This window comes from Salmo salar, chromosome ssa18 (genome assembly GCF_905237065.1).
Source record: "Salmo salar chromosome ssa18, Ssal_v3.1, whole genome shotgun sequence".
Lineage (NCBI taxonomy): Eukaryota > Metazoa > Chordata > Actinopteri > Salmoniformes > Salmonidae > Salmo > Salmo salar.
In genome coordinates, this window is record NC_059459.1 from 74,541,327 (window position 1) to 74,563,697 (window position 22,371).

At 41.7% G+C, this 22,371-nt stretch overlaps 2 protein-coding genes across 2 annotated transcripts in view; both read right to left on the minus strand.

Moving 5' to 3' along the window:
- The window catches only part of LOC106577890 (arrestin red cell), a 100,389-nt gene extending 93,027 nt beyond the window's left edge, over positions 1 to 7,362 (minus strand). Inside the window, exon 1 of the mRNA XM_045701535.1 lies at positions 7,011 to 7,362. Within this exon, the coding sequence (XP_045557491.1) occupies positions 7,011 to 7,033 (23 nt within the window). The 5' untranslated portion in view covers positions 7,034 to 7,362. The remainder of the gene's footprint in view (positions 1 to 7,010) is intronic.
- An 8,513-nt stretch (positions 7,363 to 15,875) lies between these two features.
- hmgb3 (High mobility group protein B3) lies at positions 15,876 to 22,002 on the minus strand. Its single transcript, NM_001140499.1, is given in 5 exon segments — positions 15,876 to 17,345; positions 17,821 to 17,995; positions 18,214 to 18,353; positions 18,962 to 19,183; positions 21,969 to 22,002. Coding segments are annotated over 4 exon segments (621 nt in total). The 5' UTR covers positions 19,112 to 19,183; positions 21,969 to 22,002; the 3' UTR covers positions 15,876 to 17,189.
- Positions 22,003 to 22,371: the final 369 nt, after the last annotated feature.

A 22,371-nucleotide genomic window follows, 5' to 3' on the forward strand; every position in this document is an offset into this window, starting at 1 on the left:
TAAACTCTAGCCATGTGCAAATGATAGTATAGCTCCAAACCTACTGAGTTGATTTATGATTTCTAGAATGTTTTCATTATATTCCCAGACTTTTCACTGTATTTTTTGACCATTTGTATTGTGTTAAATATTAGCCACTATTGGTAACCAGCGTCAGTTAAACCCAGATACATTTACAACTGTCACTGACTTTAGTTTTAGTCTTTACATCGTTACTTTATCTTTATTTTCCTCTGTTACGTTCATGTGGTTGTTCCTGACGATCGCTATAAAAAGTGGATCATTTTAGGCTAATGTATTACAAGTTGTGCAATAACTTGTCTATTTGAATCATTATGTAACGCAGACTATACCCAGCAGCTAAGACCTGGAGCCTGGCACACGGTTCACCACCACTGGAACGTTGTCAACACACTTCCTGGATTAGTGAGGATCATTAGGGTCGATTTATAGGACCACTGTTCAACCCCTATTGCACACATTTCTCCCCTTCTAATATTTCACGGATTGAACCATTTTATAATAATAATAATAATAATAATGTATAACATTTCTATAGCGCTTTTCATAGAATGTCAAAGTGCTGAAAATGAGACGAATATGTGCGAATATGTGCGAATATGCGCGAAAATGCGTGAATATGTGTGAATATGCGCGAATATGCGTGAATATGTGTGAATATGCGCGAATATGCGTGAATATGTGAATATGTGTGAATATGCGTGAATTTACAAGGCTTTCTTTCATTGAGCCCTAACATTCTGAACGTTTTCTCCATATATTCTAGTGGGTCTGTACACCAAATTTAAAGGCATGGTGTCACGCCCTGACCTGAGAGAGAGGGTTTGTTTCTCTAAATAAATCACAAGATGAACATATTCCACGCTGCACCTTGATCGACTGCTTTGGATGAACGTTACAGAAGATCCCACCACAAAAAGACCAAGCAGCGTGGGCAGGATGACTGGACCTGGGAGGAGATCCTGGATGGGGCAGGACCTTGGACAAGGCCGGGAGAGTATCGCTGCCCGCCGGAGGAGATAGAGGCAGCGAAGGCAGAACGGCGATACTGGGAAGAACGGTTAGGCAAGCAACAGGAGGCCGAGAGGCAGCGGCCAAAAAACATTTTCGGGGGGGCACACGGGTAGATTGGCTAAGGCGGTTTTAAGACCTGAGCCAACTCCGTGGGGAGCGAGTGACCGAGCAAGCACCGTGTTATGCGGTGATGCGCACTGTGTCGCCAGTGCGCACTCACAGCCCGGTGCGCTCGGTGCAAGCTCCTCACCGTTGCCGTGCTAGAGTTGGCCGTCAGCCAGGAAGAAGTGCGCCGGCTCAGCATATCTGGCCTCCAGTGCGTCTCTACGGCCCAGGTTATCCTGCGCCTGCTCTACGCACGATACCCCCCGTTCACCAGCGCAGCACAGTCCGTCCTGTACCAGTGCCCAGCCCTTGCTGGGCTACAGTGAGCATCCAGCCAGGACGGGGTGTGCCAGCCCTGAGCTCCAGACCTCCGGTGCGCCTCCACGGCCCAGTGTGCCCTGTGCCTGCTCTGCGCACCCAGTCTCCTGTGCATCTCCCCAGTCCGGTGAGACCGGTTCCAGCTCCTCGTAGGAAGCCTCCAGTGATGATCAATGGTCCGAAGCCTCCAGTGATAATCCAGGGCACGAAGCCTCCAGTGATGATCCATGGCCCGGAGCCTGTAGGGATGATCCATGGCACGAAGCCTCCAGTGATGATCCATGGCCCGGAGCCTGTAGGGATGATCCATGGCCCGGAGCCTCCAGTGATGATCCATGGCACAAAGCCTCCAGTGATGATCCATGGCGCGGAACCAGTAGTGATGATCCATGGCACGAAGCCTGCAGCGAAGGTCCCCTGTCCGGAACCTACAGAGACGCTCTCCAGTCCGGAGCCTCCAGCGACGCTCTCCAGTCCGGAGCCTCCAGCGACGCTCCCCAGTCCGGAGCCTCCAGCGACGCTCCCCAGTCCAGAGCCTCCAGCGACGCTCCCCAGTCCGGAGCCTCCAGCGACACTCCCCAGCCCGGAGCCTCCAGCGGCGGTCCACAGCCCGGAGCCTCCAGCGGCGGTCCGCAGCCCGGAGCCTCGAGCGGCGGTCCGCAGCCCAGTCTGGTTCCTCCGGCGACACAGAAGCGGGGGGATCAGCGGGCGGTGTGGGGGCTACCCTGACCTAACCTATGTGGTTAGGTCAGGGTGTGGGGTGGGGTGGGCATTCTATGTTTTGTATTTCTTTGTGTTGGGCCGAGTATGGTTCCTAACCAGAGGCAGCTGTCTATCGTTGTCTCTGATTAGGAACCATACTTAGGCAGCCTTTTTTCCACCTGTGTTTGTGGGATCTTATTTTTGTATTGCTTTGTGTGCCTACAGAACGTGACGGTCGTATTTTCTTTGTTCAATACTTTTTATCGTGTTCTGAGTAAATAAATCACCAGATGAACATATTCCACGCTGCACCTTGGTCGACTCCTTTGGACGAACGTTACACATGGCTTTAGATGGGGTGACAGGTAGCCTAGTGGTTAGAGCGTTGGACTAGTAACCAAAAGGTTGCAAGTTCAAATCCCTGAGCTGACATGGTACAAATCTGTCATTCTTCCCCTGAACAAGGCAGTTAACCCACTGTTCCTAGGCTGTCATTGAAAATAAGAATTTGTTCTTAACTGACTTGCCTAGTTAAATGAAGGTTACACATAAAAACATTACTGAAAACCCTATTGAATTAACACTTTATGAGTAAATGTGTTGCTTTTTTGTCGACGTTTACCCGACATATTCAACTGGTGTTGAGAGTTCGTAAATTCATCAATTATTCTGCGCTCTGGCACACTCAGACGAGAGTGCTCTGTAATCGGAGTACATGGCCAGGGTGAATTTACGAACGAGCCCTAAAAGTTTTACACCACGCCTGTAAAGCCCGTCACGCACCTTCATAAAATAATTCTGAATACCAACTAGTGAGAAGTGCGTAGGAAAGCCGTACATCTGAATTAACCCACCAGATTCACAAGCATGAAGACCCCATCAGAAAAAAAGCTTGAAACCCGCATTGGAAAACCCATTTGATTTTTGCCCTTCACCCAAAAAACAACAACTGAACATAATTCATTATGGGTTTTAATTATTTTTTGTTCGTTTTGGAGAGAAAGATAATAGTTTGAGTATACTGTAGTTTTGGTTTTTCAAACGGGTTCGTTAATTATTTTTGTTCAGTTTTAGTTTACTATAATAACCTTGCTATATACTGTACTGATGGGATAGTGAAGGTCAAAGGTTATTTCAGCCATACACTCCTCTGCCTGCTGCATGAAGAGTTGCTAAGGGCGCAGTGCGAGGTGTGCCGGGCAGACAGTGACTTTGAATTCTGGTCAAATTAAATAAATACATTTTATTAAATGATCCATGTGACATTGCTACACACAAGGATATACCATGACATTTTTTATTCTTAATTTAATAAAACAACAAACGTTTGAATGTAGTTTTTATGACGTGTGCCTTGTAAAAATACATGCTGTATAGCCTACACCGGTTTCGCGGGTTTCAGCTTGTTGTTGTAAGGACTAGTCGGAGGGTCCATGTGTAGCAACGAGATGTGGGAGATCACTAGGCTTATCAATGCAAAACGGAATTCAAATGACTGAATTAAGTTGGCTAAATGACCTAGTCCTAAATAAGAAGTAGGCTACAACGTGCAACGACAGGTAGTTGTTTCATCTGAATGGAGTTGTTGTAGACATTGACTGTTATCATTTCATTGTTATTATTATTAGACAATAGTTGCCGTATTATTCTTGTTACAGGGACCGCGCCATAACGAATCATTTGGACGGGCCTTTGATTTCCATAGGCGGCATGTTTTTTCACTGGACCTCCTATGTGTGCACGTGCCACACCCGTTGCTAACAGTGTTATGCTGTAGTGTTAAGATTTCCCTTCACTGGTACTAAGGGGCCTAGCCCGAACCTTGAAGAACAGCCCTAGACCATTATTCCTCCTCCGCCAAACTTTACAGTTGGCACTATGCATTGGTGCAGGTAACATTATCCTGGCATCCGCCAAGCCCAGATTCATCCGTCGGACTGCCAGATGGTGAGTCTTGATTCATCACTTCAGAGAACATGTTTCCACTGCTTCTGAGTCCAATGGCGGCGAGCTTTACACCACTCCAGCCAACGCTTGGCATTGCGCATGGTGATCTTAGGCTTGTGTGTGGCTGCTCGGCCATGGAAACCCATTTCATTAAGCTCCCGACGAACAGTTATTGTGCTGACGTTGCTTCCAGAGGCAGTTTGGATCTCAGTAGTGAGTATTGCAACCGAGGACAGACGATTTTACACGCTACGCGCTTCAGCACTCGCCAGTCCCATTCTGTGAGCTTGTGTGGCCTACCACTTCGTGGCTGAGCCGTTGTTGCTCCTAGACGTTGCCACTTCACAATAACAGCACTTACAGTTGACCGGGGCAGTTCTAGCATGGCAGAAATTTTACGAACTAACTTGTTGGAAAGGTGGCATCCTATGACAGTGCCACATTGAAAGTCACTGAGCTCTTCAGTAAGACGATTCTACTGCCAATGTTTGTCTATGGAGATTGCATTGCTGTGTACTTATATACCTGTCAGCAACGGTGTGGCTGAAATGGCAGAATCCAGTAATTTGAAGGGGTGTCCATATACTTTTGTATAGATAGTGTATTATTTACAAATAATGCGATTGAAAGAACCAGAATTTTCATCAGGATATTTTTTACTGTTTTTATTTGTCGGCTTTAGGTCTATGTATTTTACTTAGTTGACGATGGAAGTTATAGGCCTACTGCTGCATTGACCTGTGATGTATCATCTCTGAGTTCTAGGCTTTCATTTATTTCAGATCTTTATGATGAACCACGTGACAGTTACTCTGAAAGTGAAACTGTTCCATGAAAATGCGCGTATTGAAAAAAATCATAACTGGCACGCAGATAGGTAGAAATTGTAGGATAAATTGTAAGCTTCCCCAAACTTGAAACTCACAAGCTGCTGATGGTCTTTTACTATTACACCCGTTAAACAAATATTTACGGGTGTAATAGTTCATTCTAATAGTTCATACATTCCAGACGATACTGTGCTTCCAACTTTGTGGCAAAGGTTTGGGGAAGGCCCTTTCCTGTTTCAGCATGACAATGCCCCCGTATACAAATCGAGGTCCATACAGAAATGGTTTGTTGAGATCGGTGTGGAAGAACTTGATGTATTTAATTTATTTCATACAGAGACAGAGAGGTCAAGAGAGAGAGAGAGCGACTCAGAGCCCCAGGACAGTAACACAATTAGACCCAACCAAATCATGACTAAACAAAAAGCCCTAAACAGAGAGAACACAGTGGCAGAATACCTGACCACTTTGACTGACCCAAATTTAAGGAAAGCTTTGTCTATGTACAGACTCCGTGAGCATAGCCTTGCTATTGAGAAAGGCCGCCGTAGGCAGACGTGGCTCTCAAGAGAAGAGACACATATTTCCCTCAGATTACACAGATCGACAAAGAATTCAAAACAAACCCAATTTTGATAAACACCCATATCTACTGGGTGAAATACCACAATATCTACTGGGTGAAATACCACAGTGTGCCATCACAGCAGAAAGATGTGTGACCTGTTGCCACAAATAAAGGGCAACCAGTGAAGAACAAACACCATTGTAAATACAACCCATATTTATGTTTATTTATCTTCCCCTTTGTACTTTAACTATTTGCACATAATATGACATTTGAAATGTCTTCATTCTTTTGGAACTTTTGTGAGTGTAATGTTTACTGTTCATTTTTATTGTTTATTTCACTTTTGTATATTATCTAGTTCACTTGCTTTGGCAATGTTAACATATGTTTCCCATGCCAATAAAGCCCTTACATTGGAATTGAATTGAAAGAGGGAGAAAGGGAGGGATGGGAGAGAGAGGGGGAGGAATAGAGAGTATTTCATATGGAACCCATTGTTCTCTCTCAGATCACATTAAATTCCAAGGCTTGACCTACCCCCACTACCACATTGTGCGTGCGTTAGAATTAAACCCAGAACCATACGTCAAACCCACGTCATAGTCGGGGGTGTCACCGTGTCATGATTCGGTGCTGCGGTAAACTAACACAATAGTAGCCTAACGTTACATTTTGATTTTCACAGAAACTGCAGACAAACTGACAGACAGTCGCATGACATTTTCAGGGTAACACTTGTCCCTTTACTTGCTACTTTAAAGAGGAAGTAGCCTATGTGTATCGTCAACGAAGTGGCTACAGTAGGCCACTCTATTTGAGTCTGGGTTGCGTTACATTGTAATAAGATAGTTACGACGTTGACAACGATGCTGCCGCACACGGTGATATAATGTTTGTTATAAACAATGTATCATGTCGCTTGTGGCTACCGTAGCCGAGTTCATCACTTTGTTTCAGCCTGATACAATCTGTGGCTGTCTGACGTTGGGAACTAGCAATCTAGCAGGAGTAGGGTAGAATTAATCAGATTGAAGTTCATTTCGACAGTATTGACTAGCCCCTCCCTACACTCAATTTGACAGGTACAAACGGACCCTGTGTTTTGCATTCTAGATAACTGTATCGCCACAAGCTCATAGCCTAATGCGAAGTACGGGTTCGCTTGCATATTGATAATATGATTTCATTCGCACTTAAAACTCTCTCTCTGTCATCATTGTCTCCTCTAGCTCTCTCCCCTGAACCAACGAAACCTCCACTCTTCTCAACTAACCTTCTGTTATCGCTGCTTAGGGAACCTCGACCAGTGTGCTGCTTGCCTTTCATGCCCTGTCTCTGCATGCCCTGTCTCTGCATGCGAATGTCTCTGCATGCGAATGTCTCTGCATGCGAAACCAGGATACCTTTTCTTCCTTATGATTGCCTATTTTCCCAAATAACACAAACATCACCGGAAAAATGTAAACGCTAAAAACAACCAAAGACTGATCATTTCTCCTTACCTGGTCCCCGCCTTGTCTCCCATCTTCACAGGCACTGGGTTTCAGTGCTATTAAAGTGTAATATTTGTGTAAATTTGGACGGTATTTTGATTACAAGGTCTTCCTCAATACTGTCCTCTTTCCTCCTCTCGGTCGTAGGATCGAGCTCCAATCGGTCTCTGTTCGGCTTGCGTAGCTCTGTGAAACTCGGTTTCCGCAGCCTACAAACGGAAACGAACTCTTCGTTTCGTCCCTCGAGCTCTGACAGTGAGCGAGGGTGAGAGCTACGCCCTCACCGTCTGACAGACACCGCCCTCGACCAATCGCTTCTTCGGAATCATGTGCATCAGTGAAAGGTTAGCAGGCATGTAATAAACGCCTGAAACTAGATCAATAGCGGGCTGCGTATCCTTTTACTTCCCCAGAAAACCGGAACATCCGGTTGTTGGGGACTCGGCAGAGGCTTGTGAATGCACAACAAATAGGCACAGCCCACCCTTGCCTTTTTGACCACCAATGGAAGAAGAAAAAAAATTGGTAGAGTCTTTTTTAACCGATAAGGAGGAATCAGGGTGTGGACATGAAGCTAGGTGTTAGGGTTGAGGTGGGATGTGGACATGAAGCTAGAGTTAGGGTTGAGGTGGGATGTGGACATGAAGCTAGAGTTAGGGTTGAGGTGGGATGTGGACATGAAGCTAGGGGTTAGGGTTGAGGTGGGATGTGGACATGAAGCTAGGGGTTAGGGTTGAGGTGGGATGTGGACATGAAGCTAGGTGTTAGGGTTGAGGTGGGATGTGGACATGAAGCTAGGAGTTAGGGTTGAGGTGGGATGTGGACATGAAGCTAGGTGTTAGGGTTGAGGTGGGATGTGGACATGAAGCTAGGGGATGGGTTGAGGTGGGATGTGGACATGAAGCTAGGGTTAGGGTTGAGGTGGGATGTGGACATGAAGCTAGGTTTAGGGTTGAGGTGGGATGTGGACATGAAGCTAGGGGTTAGGATTGAGGTGGGATGTGGACATGAAGCTAGAGTTAGGGTTGAGGTGGGATGTGGACATGAACCTAGGTGTTAGGGTTGAGGTGGGATGTGGACATGAAGCTAGGAGTTAGGGTTGAGGTGAGATGTGGACATGAAGCTAGGTATAGGGTTGAGGTGGGATGTGGACATGAAGCTAGGGGTTAGGGTTGAGGTGGGATGTGGACATGAAACTAGGATTAGGGTTGAGGTGGGATGTGGACATGAAGCTAGGTGTTAGGGTTGAGGTGGGATGTGGACATGAAGCTAGGAGTTAGGGTTGAGGTGGGATGTGGACATGAAGCTAGAGTTAGGGTTGAGGTGGGATGTGGACATGAAGCTAGGTGTTAGGGTTGAGGTGGGATGTGGACATGAAGCTAGAGTTAGGGTTGAGGTGGGATGTGGACATGAAGCTAGAGTTAGGGTTGAGGTGGGATGTGGACATGAAGCTAGGGGTTAGGGTTGAGGTGGGATGTGGACATGAAGCTAGGGGTTAGGGTTGAGGTGGGATGTGGACATGAAGCTAGGTGTTAGGGTTGAGGTGGGATGTGGACATGAAGCTAGGGGTTAGGGTTGAGGTGGGATGTGGACATGAAGCTAGGTGTTAGGGTTGAGGTGGGATGTGGACATGAAGCTAGGAGTTAGGGTTGAGGTGGGATGTGGACATGAAGCTAGGTGTTAGGGTTGAGGTGGGATGTGGACATGAAGCTAGGGGATGGGTTGAGGTGGGATGTGGACATGAAGCTAGGGTTAGGGTTGAGGTGGGATGTGGGATGTGGACATGAAGCTAGGTTTAGGGTTGAGGTGGGATGTGGACATGAAGCTAGGGGTTAGGATTGAGGTGGGATGTGGACATGAAGCTAGGAGTTAGGGTTGAGGTGGGATGTGGACATGAAGCTAGGTGTAGGGTTGAGGTGGGATGTGGACATGAAGCTAGGGGTTAGGGTTGAGGTGGGATGTGGACATGAAACTAGGATTAGGGTTGAGGTGGGATGTGGACATGAAGCTAGGTGTTAGAGTTGAGGTGGGATGTGGACATGAAGCTAGGGGTTAGGGTTGAGGTGGGATGTGGACATGAAGCTAGAGTTAGGGTTGAGGTGGGATGTGGACATGAAGCTAGGTGTTAGGGTTGAGGTGGGATGTGGACATGAAGCTAGAGTTAGGGTTGAGGTGGGATGTGGACATGAAGCTAGAGTTAGGGTTGAGGTGGGATGTGGACATGAAGCTAGGGGTTAGGGTTGAGGTGGGATGTGGACATGAAGCTAGGGGTTAGGGTTGAGGTGGGATGTGGACATGAAGCTAGGTGTTAGGGTTGAGGTGGGATGTGGACATGAAGCTAGGGGTTAGGGTTGAGGTGGGATGTGGACATGAAGCTAGGTGTTAGGGTTGAGGTGGGATGTGGACATGAAGCTAGGAGTTAGGGTTGAGGTGGGATGTGGACATGAAGCTAGGTGTTAGGGTTGAGGTGGGATGTGGACATGAAGCTAGGGGATGGGTTGAGGTGGGATGTGGACATGAAGCTAGGGTTAGGGTTGAGGTGGGATGTGGGATGTGGACATGAAGCTAGGTTTAGGGTTGAGGTGGGATGTGGACATGAAGCTAGGGGTTAGGATTGAGGTGGGATGTGGACATGAAGCTAGAGTTAGGGTTGAGGTGGGATGTGGACATGAACCTAGGTGTTAGGGTTGAGGTGGGATGTGGACATGAAGCTAGGAGTTAGGGTTGAGGTGGGATGTGGACATGAAGCTAGGTATAGGGTTGAGGTGGGATGTGGACATGAAGCTAGGGGTTAGGGTTGAGGTGGGATGTGGACATGAAACTAGGATTAGGGTTGAGGTGGGATGTGGACATGAAGCTAGGTGTTAGGGTTGAGGTGGGATGTGGACATGAAGCTAGGGGTTAGGGTTGAGGTGGGATGTGGACATGAAGCTAGAGTTAGGGTTGAGGTGGGATGTGGACATGAAGCTAGGTGTTAGGGTTGAGGTGGGATGTGGACATGAAGCTATAGTTAGGGTAGTGGAGGAATGTGGACATGAAGCTAGAGGGTTGAGGTTGGATGTGGACATGGAGCTAGGTGTTAGGACTGAGGTTGGATGTGGACATGAAGCTAGGGGATGGGTTGAGGTGGGATGTGGACAAGAAGCTAGGGTTAGGGTTGAGGTGGGATGTGGACATGAAGCTAGGTGTTAGGGTTGAGGTGGGATGTGGACATGAAGCTAAGTTTAGGGTTGAGGTGGGATGTGAACATGAAGCTAGGGTTAGGGTTAGGGTTAACGTCATATCCACATCCCGGTTCAACTCCAGCCTCAACTCTAACCTTAACCCTAGCCTCATTTTCACATCCTGTTACCACCCTAACCTCAACCACAACCCGAACGCTAACCCTAGAGAGAGAACCAAGGTGCCTCCACTCTCTAATTCATTTAAAACAGCCTCTAATCAACCCCTTGTAATCCAGCGGACACTATTCATATAATTCAGACCCGATTATTAGTAATATCATAATTATTAATATTATCCAAACGTTGCCTAGCAATAGATCTGTGGACCCTATAGAGAGCCATAGTGTCAAAGCTCATGACAGGTCTTGGTTAAAGAAATGTCCTGCTGGGCAGTGGTGGAAAAAGTACTCAAGAACTTGAGTATAAAAAAGTCAAGATACCTTAATAGAAAATGACTCAAGTAAAAGTAAAAGTCACACAGTAAAATACTACTTGAGTTCAAGCATTCTTCTAGGAGTAAAGTACAGAGTTCAATCATTCTTCTAGGAGTAAAGAGTTCAATCATTATTCTAGGAGTAAAGAGTTCAATCATTCTTCTAGGAGTACAGAGTTCAAGCATTCTTCTAGGAGTAAAGAGTTCAAGCATTCTTCTAGGAGTAAAGAGTTCAATCATTCTTCTAGGAGTAAAGAGTTCAATCATTCTTCTAGGAGTAAAGTACAGAGTTCAATCATTCTTCTAAGAGTAAAGAACATAGTTCAATCATGTTTCTAGGATTAAAGAACAGAGTTCAATCATTTTTCTAGGAGTAAAGTACAGAGTTCAATCATTTTTCTAGGATTAAAGAACAGAGGTCAATCATTTTTCTAGGAGTAAAGAACAAAGTTCAATCATTCTTCTAGGAGTAAAGAGTTCAATCATTCTTCTAGGAGTAAAGTACAGAGTTCAGTCATTCTTCTAGGAGTAAAGTACAGAGTTCAATCATTCTTCTTGGAGTAAAGAGTTCAGTCATTCTTCTAGGATTAAAGAACAGAGTTCAGTCATTCTTCTAGGAGTAAAGAGTTCAATCATTCTTCTAGGAGTAAAGTACAGAGTTCAAGCATTCTTCTAGGAGTAAAGTACAGAGTTCAATCATTCTTCTAGGAGTAAAGTACAGAGTTCAGTCATTCTTCTAGGAGTAAAGTACAGAGTTCAATCATTCTTCTAGGAGTAAAGAGTTCAATCATTCTTCTAGGAGTAAAGTACAGAGTTCAAGCATTCTTCTTGGAGTACAGAGTTCAATCATTCTTCGAGGAGTAAAGTACAGAGTTCAATCATTCTTCTAGGAGTAAAGTACAGAGTTCAGTCATTCTTCTAGGAGTAAAGTACAGAGTTCAATCATTCTTCGAGGAGTAAAGTACAGAGTTCAATCATTCTTCTAGGAGTAAAGTACAGAGTTCAGTCATTCTTCTAGGAGTAAAGAACAGAGTTGAATCATTCTTCTAGGAGTAAAGTACAGAGTTCAATCATTCTTCTAGGAGTAAAGTACAGAGTTCAAGCATTCTTCTTGGAGTACAGAGTTCAATCATTCTTCGAGGAGTAAAGTACAGAGTTCAATCATTCTTCTAGGAGTAAAGTACAGAGTTCAGTCATTCTTCTAGGAGTAAAGTACAGAGTTCAATCATTCTTCTAGGAGTAAAGAGTTCAATCATTCTTCTAGGATTAAAGAACAGAGTTCAGTCATTCTTCTAGGAGTAAAGTACAGAGTTCAGTCATTCTTCTAGGAGTAAAGTACAGAGTTTAAGCATTCTTCTTGGAGTACAGAGTTCAATCATTCTTCTAGGAGTAAAGTACAGAGTTCAAGCATTCTTCTAGGAGTAAAGTACAGAGTTCAAGCATTCTTCTAAGAGTAAAGTACAGAGTTCAATCATTCTTCTAGGAGTAAAGTACAGAGTTCAATCATTCTTCTAGGAGTAAAGTACAGAGTTCAATCATTCTTCTAGGAGTAAAGTACAGAGTTCAATCATTCTTCTAGGAGTAAAGTACAAGTTCAAGCATTCTTCTTGGAGTACAGAGTTCAATCATTCTTCGAGGAGTAAAGTACAGAGTTCAATCATTCTTCTAGGAGTAAAGTACAGAGTTCAAGCATTCTTCTTGGAGTACAGAGTTCAATCATTCTTCGAGGAGTAAAGTACAGAGTGCAATCATTCTTCTAGGAGTAAAGTACAGAGTTCAATCATTCTTTTAGGAGTAAAGTACAGAGTTTAAGCATTCTTCTTGGAGTACAGAGTTCAATCATTCTTCGAGGAGTAAAGTACAGAGTTCAATCATTCTTCTAGGAGTAAAGTGCAGAGTTCAATCATTCTTCTAGGAGTAAAGTACAGAGTTTAAGCATTCTTCTTGGAGTACAGAGTTCAATCATTCTTCGAGGAGTAAAGTACAGAGTTCAAGCATTCTTCTAGGAGTAAAGTACAGAGTTCAAGCATTCTTCTTGGAGTACAGAGTTCAATCATTCTTCGAGGAGTAAAGTACAGAGTTCAATCATTCTTCTAGGAGTAAAGTACAGAGTTCAAGCATTCTTCTTGGAGTACAGAGTTCAATCATTCTTCGAGGAGTAAAGTACAGAGTGCAATCATTCTTCTAGGAGTAAAGTACAGAGTTCAATCATTCTTTTAGGAGTAAAGTACAGAGTTTAAGCATTCTTCTTGGAGTACAGAGTTCAATCATTCTTCGAGGAGTAAAGTACAGAGTTCAATCATTCTTCTAGGAGTAAAGTGCAGAGTTCAATCATTCTTCTAGGAGTAAAGTACAGAGTTCAATCATTTTTCTAGGAATAAAGAACAGAGTTCAATATTTTTTCTAGGATTAAAGAACAGAGTTCAATCATTTTTCTAGGAGTAAAGAACAAAGTTCAATCATTCTTCTAGGAGTAAAGAGTTCAATCATTCTTCTAGGAGTAAAGTACAGAGTTCAATCATTCTTCTAAGAGTAAAGAACATAGTTCAATCATGTTTCTAGGATTAAAGAACAGAGTTCAATCATTTTTCTAGGAGTAAAGTACAGAGTTCAATCATTTTTCTAGGAATAAAGAACAAAGTTCAATCATTCTTCTAGGAGTAAAGAGTTCAATCATTCTTCTAGGAGTAAAGTACAGAGTTCAAGCATTCTTCTTGGAGTACAGAGTTCAATCATTCTTCGAGGAGTAAAGTACAGAGTTCAATCATTCTTCTAGGAGTAAAGTACAGAGTTCAATCATTCTTCTAGGAGTAAAGTACAGAGTTCAAGCATTCTTCTTGGAGTACAGAGTTCAATCATTCTTCGAGGAGTAAAGTACAGAGTTCAATCATTCTTCTAGGAGTAAAGTACAGAGTTCAGTCATTCTTCTAGGAGTAAAGTACAGAGTTCAATCATTCTTCTAGGAGTAAAGAGTTCAATCATTCTTCTAGGATTAAAGAACAGAGTTCAGTCATTCTTCTAGGAGTAAAGTACAGAGTTCAGTCATTCTTCTAGGAGTAAAGTACAGAGTTTAAGAATTCTTCTTGGAGTACAGAGTTCAATCATTCTTCTAGGAGTAAAGTACAGAGTTCAAGCATTCTTCTAGGAGTAAAGTACAGAGTTCAAGCATTCTTCTAAGAGTAAAGTACAGAGTTCAATCATTCTTCTAGGATTAAAGAACAGAGTTCAGTCATTCTTCTAGGAGTAAAGAGTTCAATCATTTTTCTAGGAGTAAAGAACAAAGTTCAATCATTCTTCTAGGAGTAAAGAGTTCAATCATTCTTCTAGGAGTAAAGTACAGAGTTCAATCATTCTTCTAAGAGTAAAGAACATAGTTCAATCATGTTTCTAGGATTAAAGAACAGAGTTCAATCATTTTTCTAGGAGTAAAGTACAGAGTTCAATCATTTTTCTAGGAATAAAGAACAAAGTTCAATCATTCTTCTAGGAGTAAAGAGTTCAATCATTCTTCTAGGAGTAAAGTACAGAGTTCAAGCATTCTTCTTGGAGTACAGAGTTCAATCATTCTTCGAGGAGTAAAGTACAGAGTTCAATCATTCTTCTAGGAGTAAAGTACTGAGTTCAATCATTCTTCTAGGAGTAAAGTACAGAGTTCAAGCATTCTTCTTGGAGTACAGAGTTCAATCATTCTTCGAGGAGTAAAGTACAGAGTTCAATCATTCTTCTAGGAGTAAAGTACAGAGTTCAGTCATTCTTCTAGGAGTAAAGTACAGAGTTCAATCATTCTTCTAGGAGTAAAGAGTTCAATCATTCTTCTAGGATTAAAGAACAGAGTTCAGTCATTCTTCTAGGAGTAAAGTACAGAGTTCAGTCATTCTTCTAGGAGTAAAGTACAGAGTTTAAGCATTCTTCTTGGAGTACAGAGTTCAATCATTCTTCTAGGAGTAAAGTACAGAGTTCAAGCATTCTTCTAGGAGTAAAGTACAGAGTTCAAGCATTCTTCTAAGAGTAAAGTACAGAGTTCAATCATTCTTCTAGGAGTAAAGTACAGAGTTCAATCATTCTTCTAGGAGTAAAGTACAGAGTTCAATCATTCTTCTAGGAGTAAAGTACAGAGTTCAATCATTCTTCTAGGAGTAAAGTACAGAGTTCAAGCATTCTTCTTGGAGTACAGAGTTCAATCATTCTTCGAGGAGTAAAGTACAGAGTTGAATCATTCTTCTAGGAGTAAAGTACTGAGTTCAATCATTCTTCGAGGAGTAAAGTACAGAGTTCAAGCATTCTTCTAGGAGTAAAGTACAGAGTTCAATCATTCTTCTAAGAGTAAAGTACAGAGTTCATTCATTCTTCTTGGAGTAAATAGTTCAATCATTCTTCTAGGAGTAAAGAGTTCAATAATTTTTCTAGGAGTAAAGTACAGAGTTCAATTATGTTTCTAGGATTAAAGAACAGAGTTCAATCATTTTTCTAGGAGTAAAGAGTTCAATCATTCTTCTAGGAGTAAAGTACAGAGTTCAAGCATTCTTCTTGGAGTAAAGTACAGAGTTCAATCATTTTTCTAGGAGTAAAGTACAGAGTTCAATCATTTTTCTAGGATTAAAGAACAGAGTTCAATCATTTTTCTAGGAGTAAAGTACAGAGTTCAATTATGTTTCTAGGATTAAAGAACAGAGTTCAATCATTTTTCTAGGAGTAAAGAGTTCAATCATTCTTCTAGGAGTAAAGTACAGAGTTCAATCATTTTTCTAGGAATAAAGAACAGAGTTCAATCATTTTTCTAGGATTAAAGAACAGAGTTCAATCATTTTTCTAGGAGTAAAGTACAGAGTTCAATAATTTTTCTAGGAGTAAAGTAGAGTTCAAGCATTCTTCTAGGAGTAAAGTACAGAGTTCAAGCATTCTTCTAGGAGTAAAGTACAGAGTTCAAGCATTCTTCTAGGAGTAAAGTACAGAGTTCAAGCATTCTTCTAGGAGTAAAGTACAGAGTTCAAGCATTCTTCTAGGAGTAAAGTAGAGTTCAATCATTCTTCTTGGAGTAAAGTATAAAGTTCAATGAGAAATGTATGTTCTCTTTATTGCAGATCCACTTTTAGTTATAATAATATTCAGACAACTTGTTTAATAATGATGTGTTTTGGGGGTTTCACATGACAAGATGAGAAGGTTTCGGTGAGAGAGACTTTCAAGCAGCAAAATGAAAATCATTAATACATAACACCATGTGTAAAAATGTCATACTTTAATAATAATTCCAAACATAGCTTTTTCTAAACATACAAAAAAGAAAAAATCTTAGATACAGATAAGTACAGGTTTATTATCTTCAATAGTCGTGCTTTTTCACTCTGTGTCGTTTTTTGTTTTTCATCATGAGAGATCTTACAACAACGAACGATTAATAGCAAAAATGCACTTAGCCAAAAAGGAAATGATAGTTTCCATTATATACTGTTATTTGGATGTTTCCATCCTCCTCGGTTTCAAAGGAGCGAATCTTAAGTTTCACTTAAGTCAAATTTTCACTTTGTCTCCCATTGACATCAATGCATGACTAAGTGAAAATGTGACTGTAGTGGAAGTTACTAAACGACCCTGAACCATAGTATTAACTGTTCGTTTACACGGGAGGCTGTTGAACTGGGAGTTAGTTTCACCATGGCAACACTTCCTGGTGCAACAACCAACACACAGCTACACAAACAGCCACCTAGATACAACAACACCACCCCTACTAGATATGTGCAATCAGAAATCACCTTACATCTGGCGGCCTCAGAAAAATAATCATAAAAAAACAACAACAAAAAACATGGACTAAAGTCTAAGTCAACCATATACAGTAACACAACACCTTGCACATTCTTTTAAAACAAAGTCCCAGATAGCACCCTATTCCTTATATAGTGCACTACTTTTAACCAGAGCTCCATGGGATTCCTTATAGGCCCTAGTCAAAAGTAGTGCACTCTATAAGGAATAAGGTGTAATTTGGGACGAATCCCAGAAACAAAAAGGTGTTTATATATACTGCAATGCTACCACTGGTTTTAAATGCTTCTCCGTTGAATCGATATAGAGCCTGTTAAAGAGACATTGCTAGGCGGGTTTTGAGGAAGACACTGGACAGTGCTGGTGAGATGGGGACGGTAACACAAACACACACACACAGACACACACACAGCTGTTGGGGGGGGGGGGGTATTAGGGATATACTTCGAGTTCAATCACATTTGCCATAGTAACGTACAGTCTCAACATTTTAACATGACAATGTACAAAGAGAACTTTACAGAAGCAGTTAACACAAAATCAACATAGTGACAACGTCAAAACAACAAAGGGTTGGAAGGAGGGAGTAGAATGAAGGAGGGCAGGGTGCGGAGCAATGTCATTAAGGAACATAAAAAGATATCACCTGTGTTTCTTCTTAACCCTAAAAATCGCATTTCAAACTGGAAAGGAAAACGCATTACTTAATAATCATCATTATCGTCACCATCATAATAAAACACAAAACAGAACTCAGTCGATCTACTCGTCATCCTCCTCCTCATCATCCTCCTCCTCATCTTCCTCATCGTCGTCATCATCATCGTCGTCCATATTACTCTTCGTTATGGGCTTAGGGGCCATCGCCATGCTCGGAACTACCACCTTGCCCTTACCGGACTTGTAGTCAGCAACGTCCTGGGGGAGAGAGAGGGAGGGAGAGAGAGGGAGGGAGAGAGAGGGAGGGAGAGAGAGAGAGAGTCAAATGTGTTATTTGACTGGCTGGGACAACATTGGGTGTTGTCCGGGCTACACTTGCTAATCAACAGTGGTGGATATTAGTGTCCAATTGGAGCTTCTCACTTGGGGTCAGGTGACAGAAACACACTGGATTCTATTTCATTTGATTGGTTGATTGGTTGGTTGGTAGATGTTTTGATTGGTAGCAATGTTGTCAGGTTGTTATTATTAAAGTGAAAGTTGTTCTTAATAACGTACCTGGTTGAAGTGTGTGTGTGTGTGTGTGTGTGTGTGTGTGTGTGTGTGTGTGTGTGTGTGTGTGTGAGAGAGAGAGAGAGAGAAAATGTGCAATGTGTGACTAAAACAATGCAGATATCAGATACAAGGTGTAATGTAACCAATCAATTCATCAATCAATATACATTTAGTTTACCTTCTGGTATTTGTCTTTGAGTTTGTTGGCCTTGATCAGGTAGGGCTGTTTGGTGGCATCAGTCAGGTTGTTCCATTGCTCCCCCAGTTTCTTGGCCACGTCCCCGATGCCCAGGCTGGGGTGCTGGGCCTTGATCTTGGGCCGGTGGTCCGCACAGAAGATGAAGAAACCAGAGCTGTGGAGAAATTATTATTTGATTTATTATTGTGATTTTTTTTCTTCATTTTAGTGTCTCGTGATGTCTGATGTGCGTATTGATATACTTACTGAAAACCAAAACATGAGTGAAGGAGTGTGTGTATTTGTGTGTCTGTTTATCTGTCGGTTGGTCTGTCTGTCTGTGCATGACTCCATCCATGTATGTGTGTGCCAGTCTGTGTATGTGGTACATACGAGGGCCTCTTTGGTGCGTTGGGGTCCTTCTTCCTTCCCTTCTTGCCTCCAGGGGCGAAGTGCATCATCTCGTTGTCGTAACGCACCTTATCCTGCTTCGCCATGTCGTCAAACTTCCCCTTTTCCTTACCAGACATCGTCTGGGGGGAAAAAATCACAACATTTACACCACTTAAAACATTCCCAGCAATAGACTTTGAACAGATGGACACATGGCCAGTGTTCATTTGGTACAATATGGGAAAAAAACTGATTCAAACAGAGAGGTCTATTGAAGGTCGCCTAATTGTCATTTAATATAAGAAGTCAGCATGATATGTGGTCTTGTTGCGCCACCTGCAGTAAGGAACATGTAACCGCTCCTTAGTTAACAAATAACTTGCCGTTCTTGATTTGTAAGCTTTAGGCTACCACCCTTGTCCTTTAGGGGAACAATAGATTTGCGAGCAAAAGATTGATTGAATTTAATTTTGGTTAAACTCAATTAAATTAACTTGAACTCTATTCGAATAACCATTTGTGCGGGCTGCATAGTGTGATGTATTGGCCAGGCAACAACACGTGGCATGCTAGTTAATGATCTCAATCCCATCATCCTCATAATCTCATCTCTATAACTGTGAAATAAGATGTGAAAAAACATTATATGTCACCAATCAATCAATCAACTTCATCGTGATAACTAACTACAAATTGTTATTAATTGTCCTTCAGGGACCAATAAAGTATCTATCCATCCATTCCTCACCTTCCATCTTCCGGAGCACTTCTTGGAGAACTCAGCGAAGTTGACAGGTATCTCAGGGGTCTTCTTCTTGTGCTCCTCGCGGCAGGTCTGAACGAAGTAGGCGTAGGAGGACATCTTGCCTTTGGGCTTCCCTGGAGTGCCTTTAGCCATCCTGGTCACTGGGCGGGGCCTAGCTGCGGTCTGGAACTCGTTGATTGGTTAATTGGTTGATTGGGTCAGTATCTGGTTAGAGTGGAGAAGATGAAAATGGGTTAATTCAATGTTGTGGTTTGATTTTCTTCTGGGAAAGTGTACCTGTATACTATATTTTTTTTTATCAGGTGATGCAATGCAAGTGCCAAAGCACATTCACCATGGCATGTTCATTTTAATGAATATTTCAATAAATATTTTATGACATTTGTGAATGGAGAGTCAAACACAATTCATGTTGGAGACTAACTGCGGTCTTTATTGACAAATGAATTCAGAAATAATGTGATTACACAACACCCAACAGATTAATTTAACATCATTGACCACCGGTGATGGTCAACTTCACATTAACGGCAAACCACCTTGATACAGTGCTTCGGCCACCTCCCTCCAAAGACCACTCAAGCCATGAACTTTACAACCCTCTCATGACATTCTATCTCATGAATGATGTTGTTGTTTTCTGAATTGCTTGTCTTTTTTTTGTGTTGCTTTAAAGAGCTTCGAGATTCTTTATATAATGAAAAGTGCTATAAAAGTTGAATAAATGATGGTTATTATGGTAGGTGGTGGAACCATAGAAGGGAACAAGGGAATTAGAATTTAGAAGGAGTTCTAGAATAAGAATCTGTTTTAGAATTAGAATGAATTCCAATTAGATCTAGAATAAGAATTGGTTGGAATGCATTTGCATTCTGTAGGTGTGACTTCGGGAGAAGATGTGGAATTGGCCAAGGAGTCTTAAAATGGAGGAAAATTGGGATTTAAGGAAAAAATATGGAATTAAGGAAATGTGGCTATGAGACTGTGTGCTGTTGTAATGTCTGTTTTTGATTTGTTTTTACTATGTAATTACAATGGAATACCAATACATTATTCAAAGTGTAAGGTTTTTATTTTCATTTCTCAAAAATACTTAAAATTATTTAACTAGGCTATTTGAGAAATGTCATTCTTGGGAATGTGAATTGATACTTAGATATAAATTCAATTTTGGAAAATAATCGAATTCTAATCTAGATTTAAATAGGCTATATGAGAAATTTCATTATTGGGAATGTGAATTGATACTTAGATATAAATTACATTTTGGAAAATAATCGAATTCTAATCTACAAAGTAAATGAGCATTTTTACAAAACACATCCCATTAAAATCTCAATCAAATAAGAAAGCCCCCACCATATTCTCCCCTCGCCACCGCCCATCTCCTTGTCATTAGCCATTTTCTGCCTTTTATTTTCATATTTTTTAGCTCTCTAAACTTTACTCCATTGCATCCAACGCAACGCGAACTCTACTTTCTTCATACAAGCTATAGTATAGGGAGCGCTCCGACTAGTTACTATGTTGCGATAGAATGAGAAGCTTCAACTACACATACAGAGAAAAATAGAGAGGTCATCAACGCGAATTATTCATCTTCCATTTTGTGAAATGCGTCCTCATGAGAGAAACTCCTGTTTATTTTCCACCTTCTTGCCTATTTCAATCTTACTTTGCCAGAAATGTTATTAATTTTTCGGGTTTTAATTCCCCGCTCCGTACGGTAGCTTTCAGTCCCAGTTCATAGCGCCTAGTATTGGGTAGTGTGGCTGCTATACAGGCGAAGAGAGTGCTGTTCTTCGCTGGAGCTCCCATTGAATAAAATGGCTTCTGTAGAGCGAGGGGAAGGCTTACGGGGTTGACTATGTAACAAAGCGATACACACCCCCCTCCGGTTCCAAGAGCTATAACGTCTACATTTAACCGCTAATTAAAAACAAAACAACGTAGTCAGATAAAACAAAGACCGTTCTTTTTATTCGGCTTAAAATATTAAAACTGTCATTTCGTATTTCGTGACATTTCACTGTTTTCTGAAGTTATACCCCTGACTGTCGCTTGGTGCATTGCTCTCGGTAACAAAGACAGTGCGCCAGCCATCCTGCTGCAATCGAGAAGTTGCGAAAATGAATAAAAAGAGAAAAATAAAAATACTTTAATGCAGAAAGTTAGAGATAAACATTTCGAATGGAAAACGAAAAAGTGCAGTATTTTTCGTCCGTAGATAATTTGTTTTTCTCCAACAATTCCCCGTCCCTTCTCTGCGTTAGCGCTGCCTTTCCTCAATGGTTTAAATCGCCAGCCATTTTACTACATGGTGAGAGCAATCATTTGACTAAGGGCGATAACAAATCTCAAAAACAGCTTTTCGACGATGACATTCACATTTTCTTTACATTGTTGAATAGAGATAAAAGAGTTCAGCGGAAAACAAACGTTTATTCTGAAAATGTATGATTATTTATGTAGATGACATCGAAATTGGGTCGCAATAGAAGAACAGTGTTATTCGTAGACAGGCTATAGCCAGCCATATTCACAGTGTTACACACAGCAGCGATGCGTGTGAGGAATACAAGTCTCAGAAAATTACAGTTTAATAACTTTTGGTTACTTTAAAAATCAGGAAAAAACAGAGTCCACGAGACAACAGTGACATGTTAATTTTCTTTATGATAAATGACCGTGTAAACAATATTAAAATAGATCAAGGCCATTTTCAGCCGATTTCTGTCAATACCACAATAAATCACACATTATGGGGAGAAAAATTATCAAACACTATTTGTCTGCAAAATGAATAACATCTAAGCACATTTAAACTATAATTGCACTAAAATACCACAGAAAGACTTAACAATAACATAATCTCACTTCAAATTATTAAAATAACCACATCATTTAACACAAGTAAATAATATAAGTTATTCAGATGGTGGTAGTAAAAAAGAATACAATGTTATTATTGTTATAACAAGTAACGTACCTGTATTGTCAAGCAGCAGTCAAGTCAGTCTGGATTCTGGAATCCTACAGTCTCGCCTTTCTCCTGTCTTCTCTATCCATATGTAGACAGCCTCGCGCTAGCTCAATACGAGAACGGCCTGATTGGCTAGCGGCCGGGTCGGTTCAAAACAGCCTCCCAAACTGCTGATTGGACGCTGCTCTACACACTTTACGGGTTTCTCGTTGGTGATTGGTCGACAAGGAGGCCTTGTCATACCCACGCCTTTGAAAAAGAGCCGCTGAGAAAAGTTTCAGAGTAGTATGAAGAGAAATTCATTGGGTGAGGAAGGTTGGCTGTGTGTGCAGTAGTACATAAGGGTACGGTATGTATGCTAACATATAAAGGTTCAATTGGAGGTGTTTTTAGACGTTAGGAAACAGCT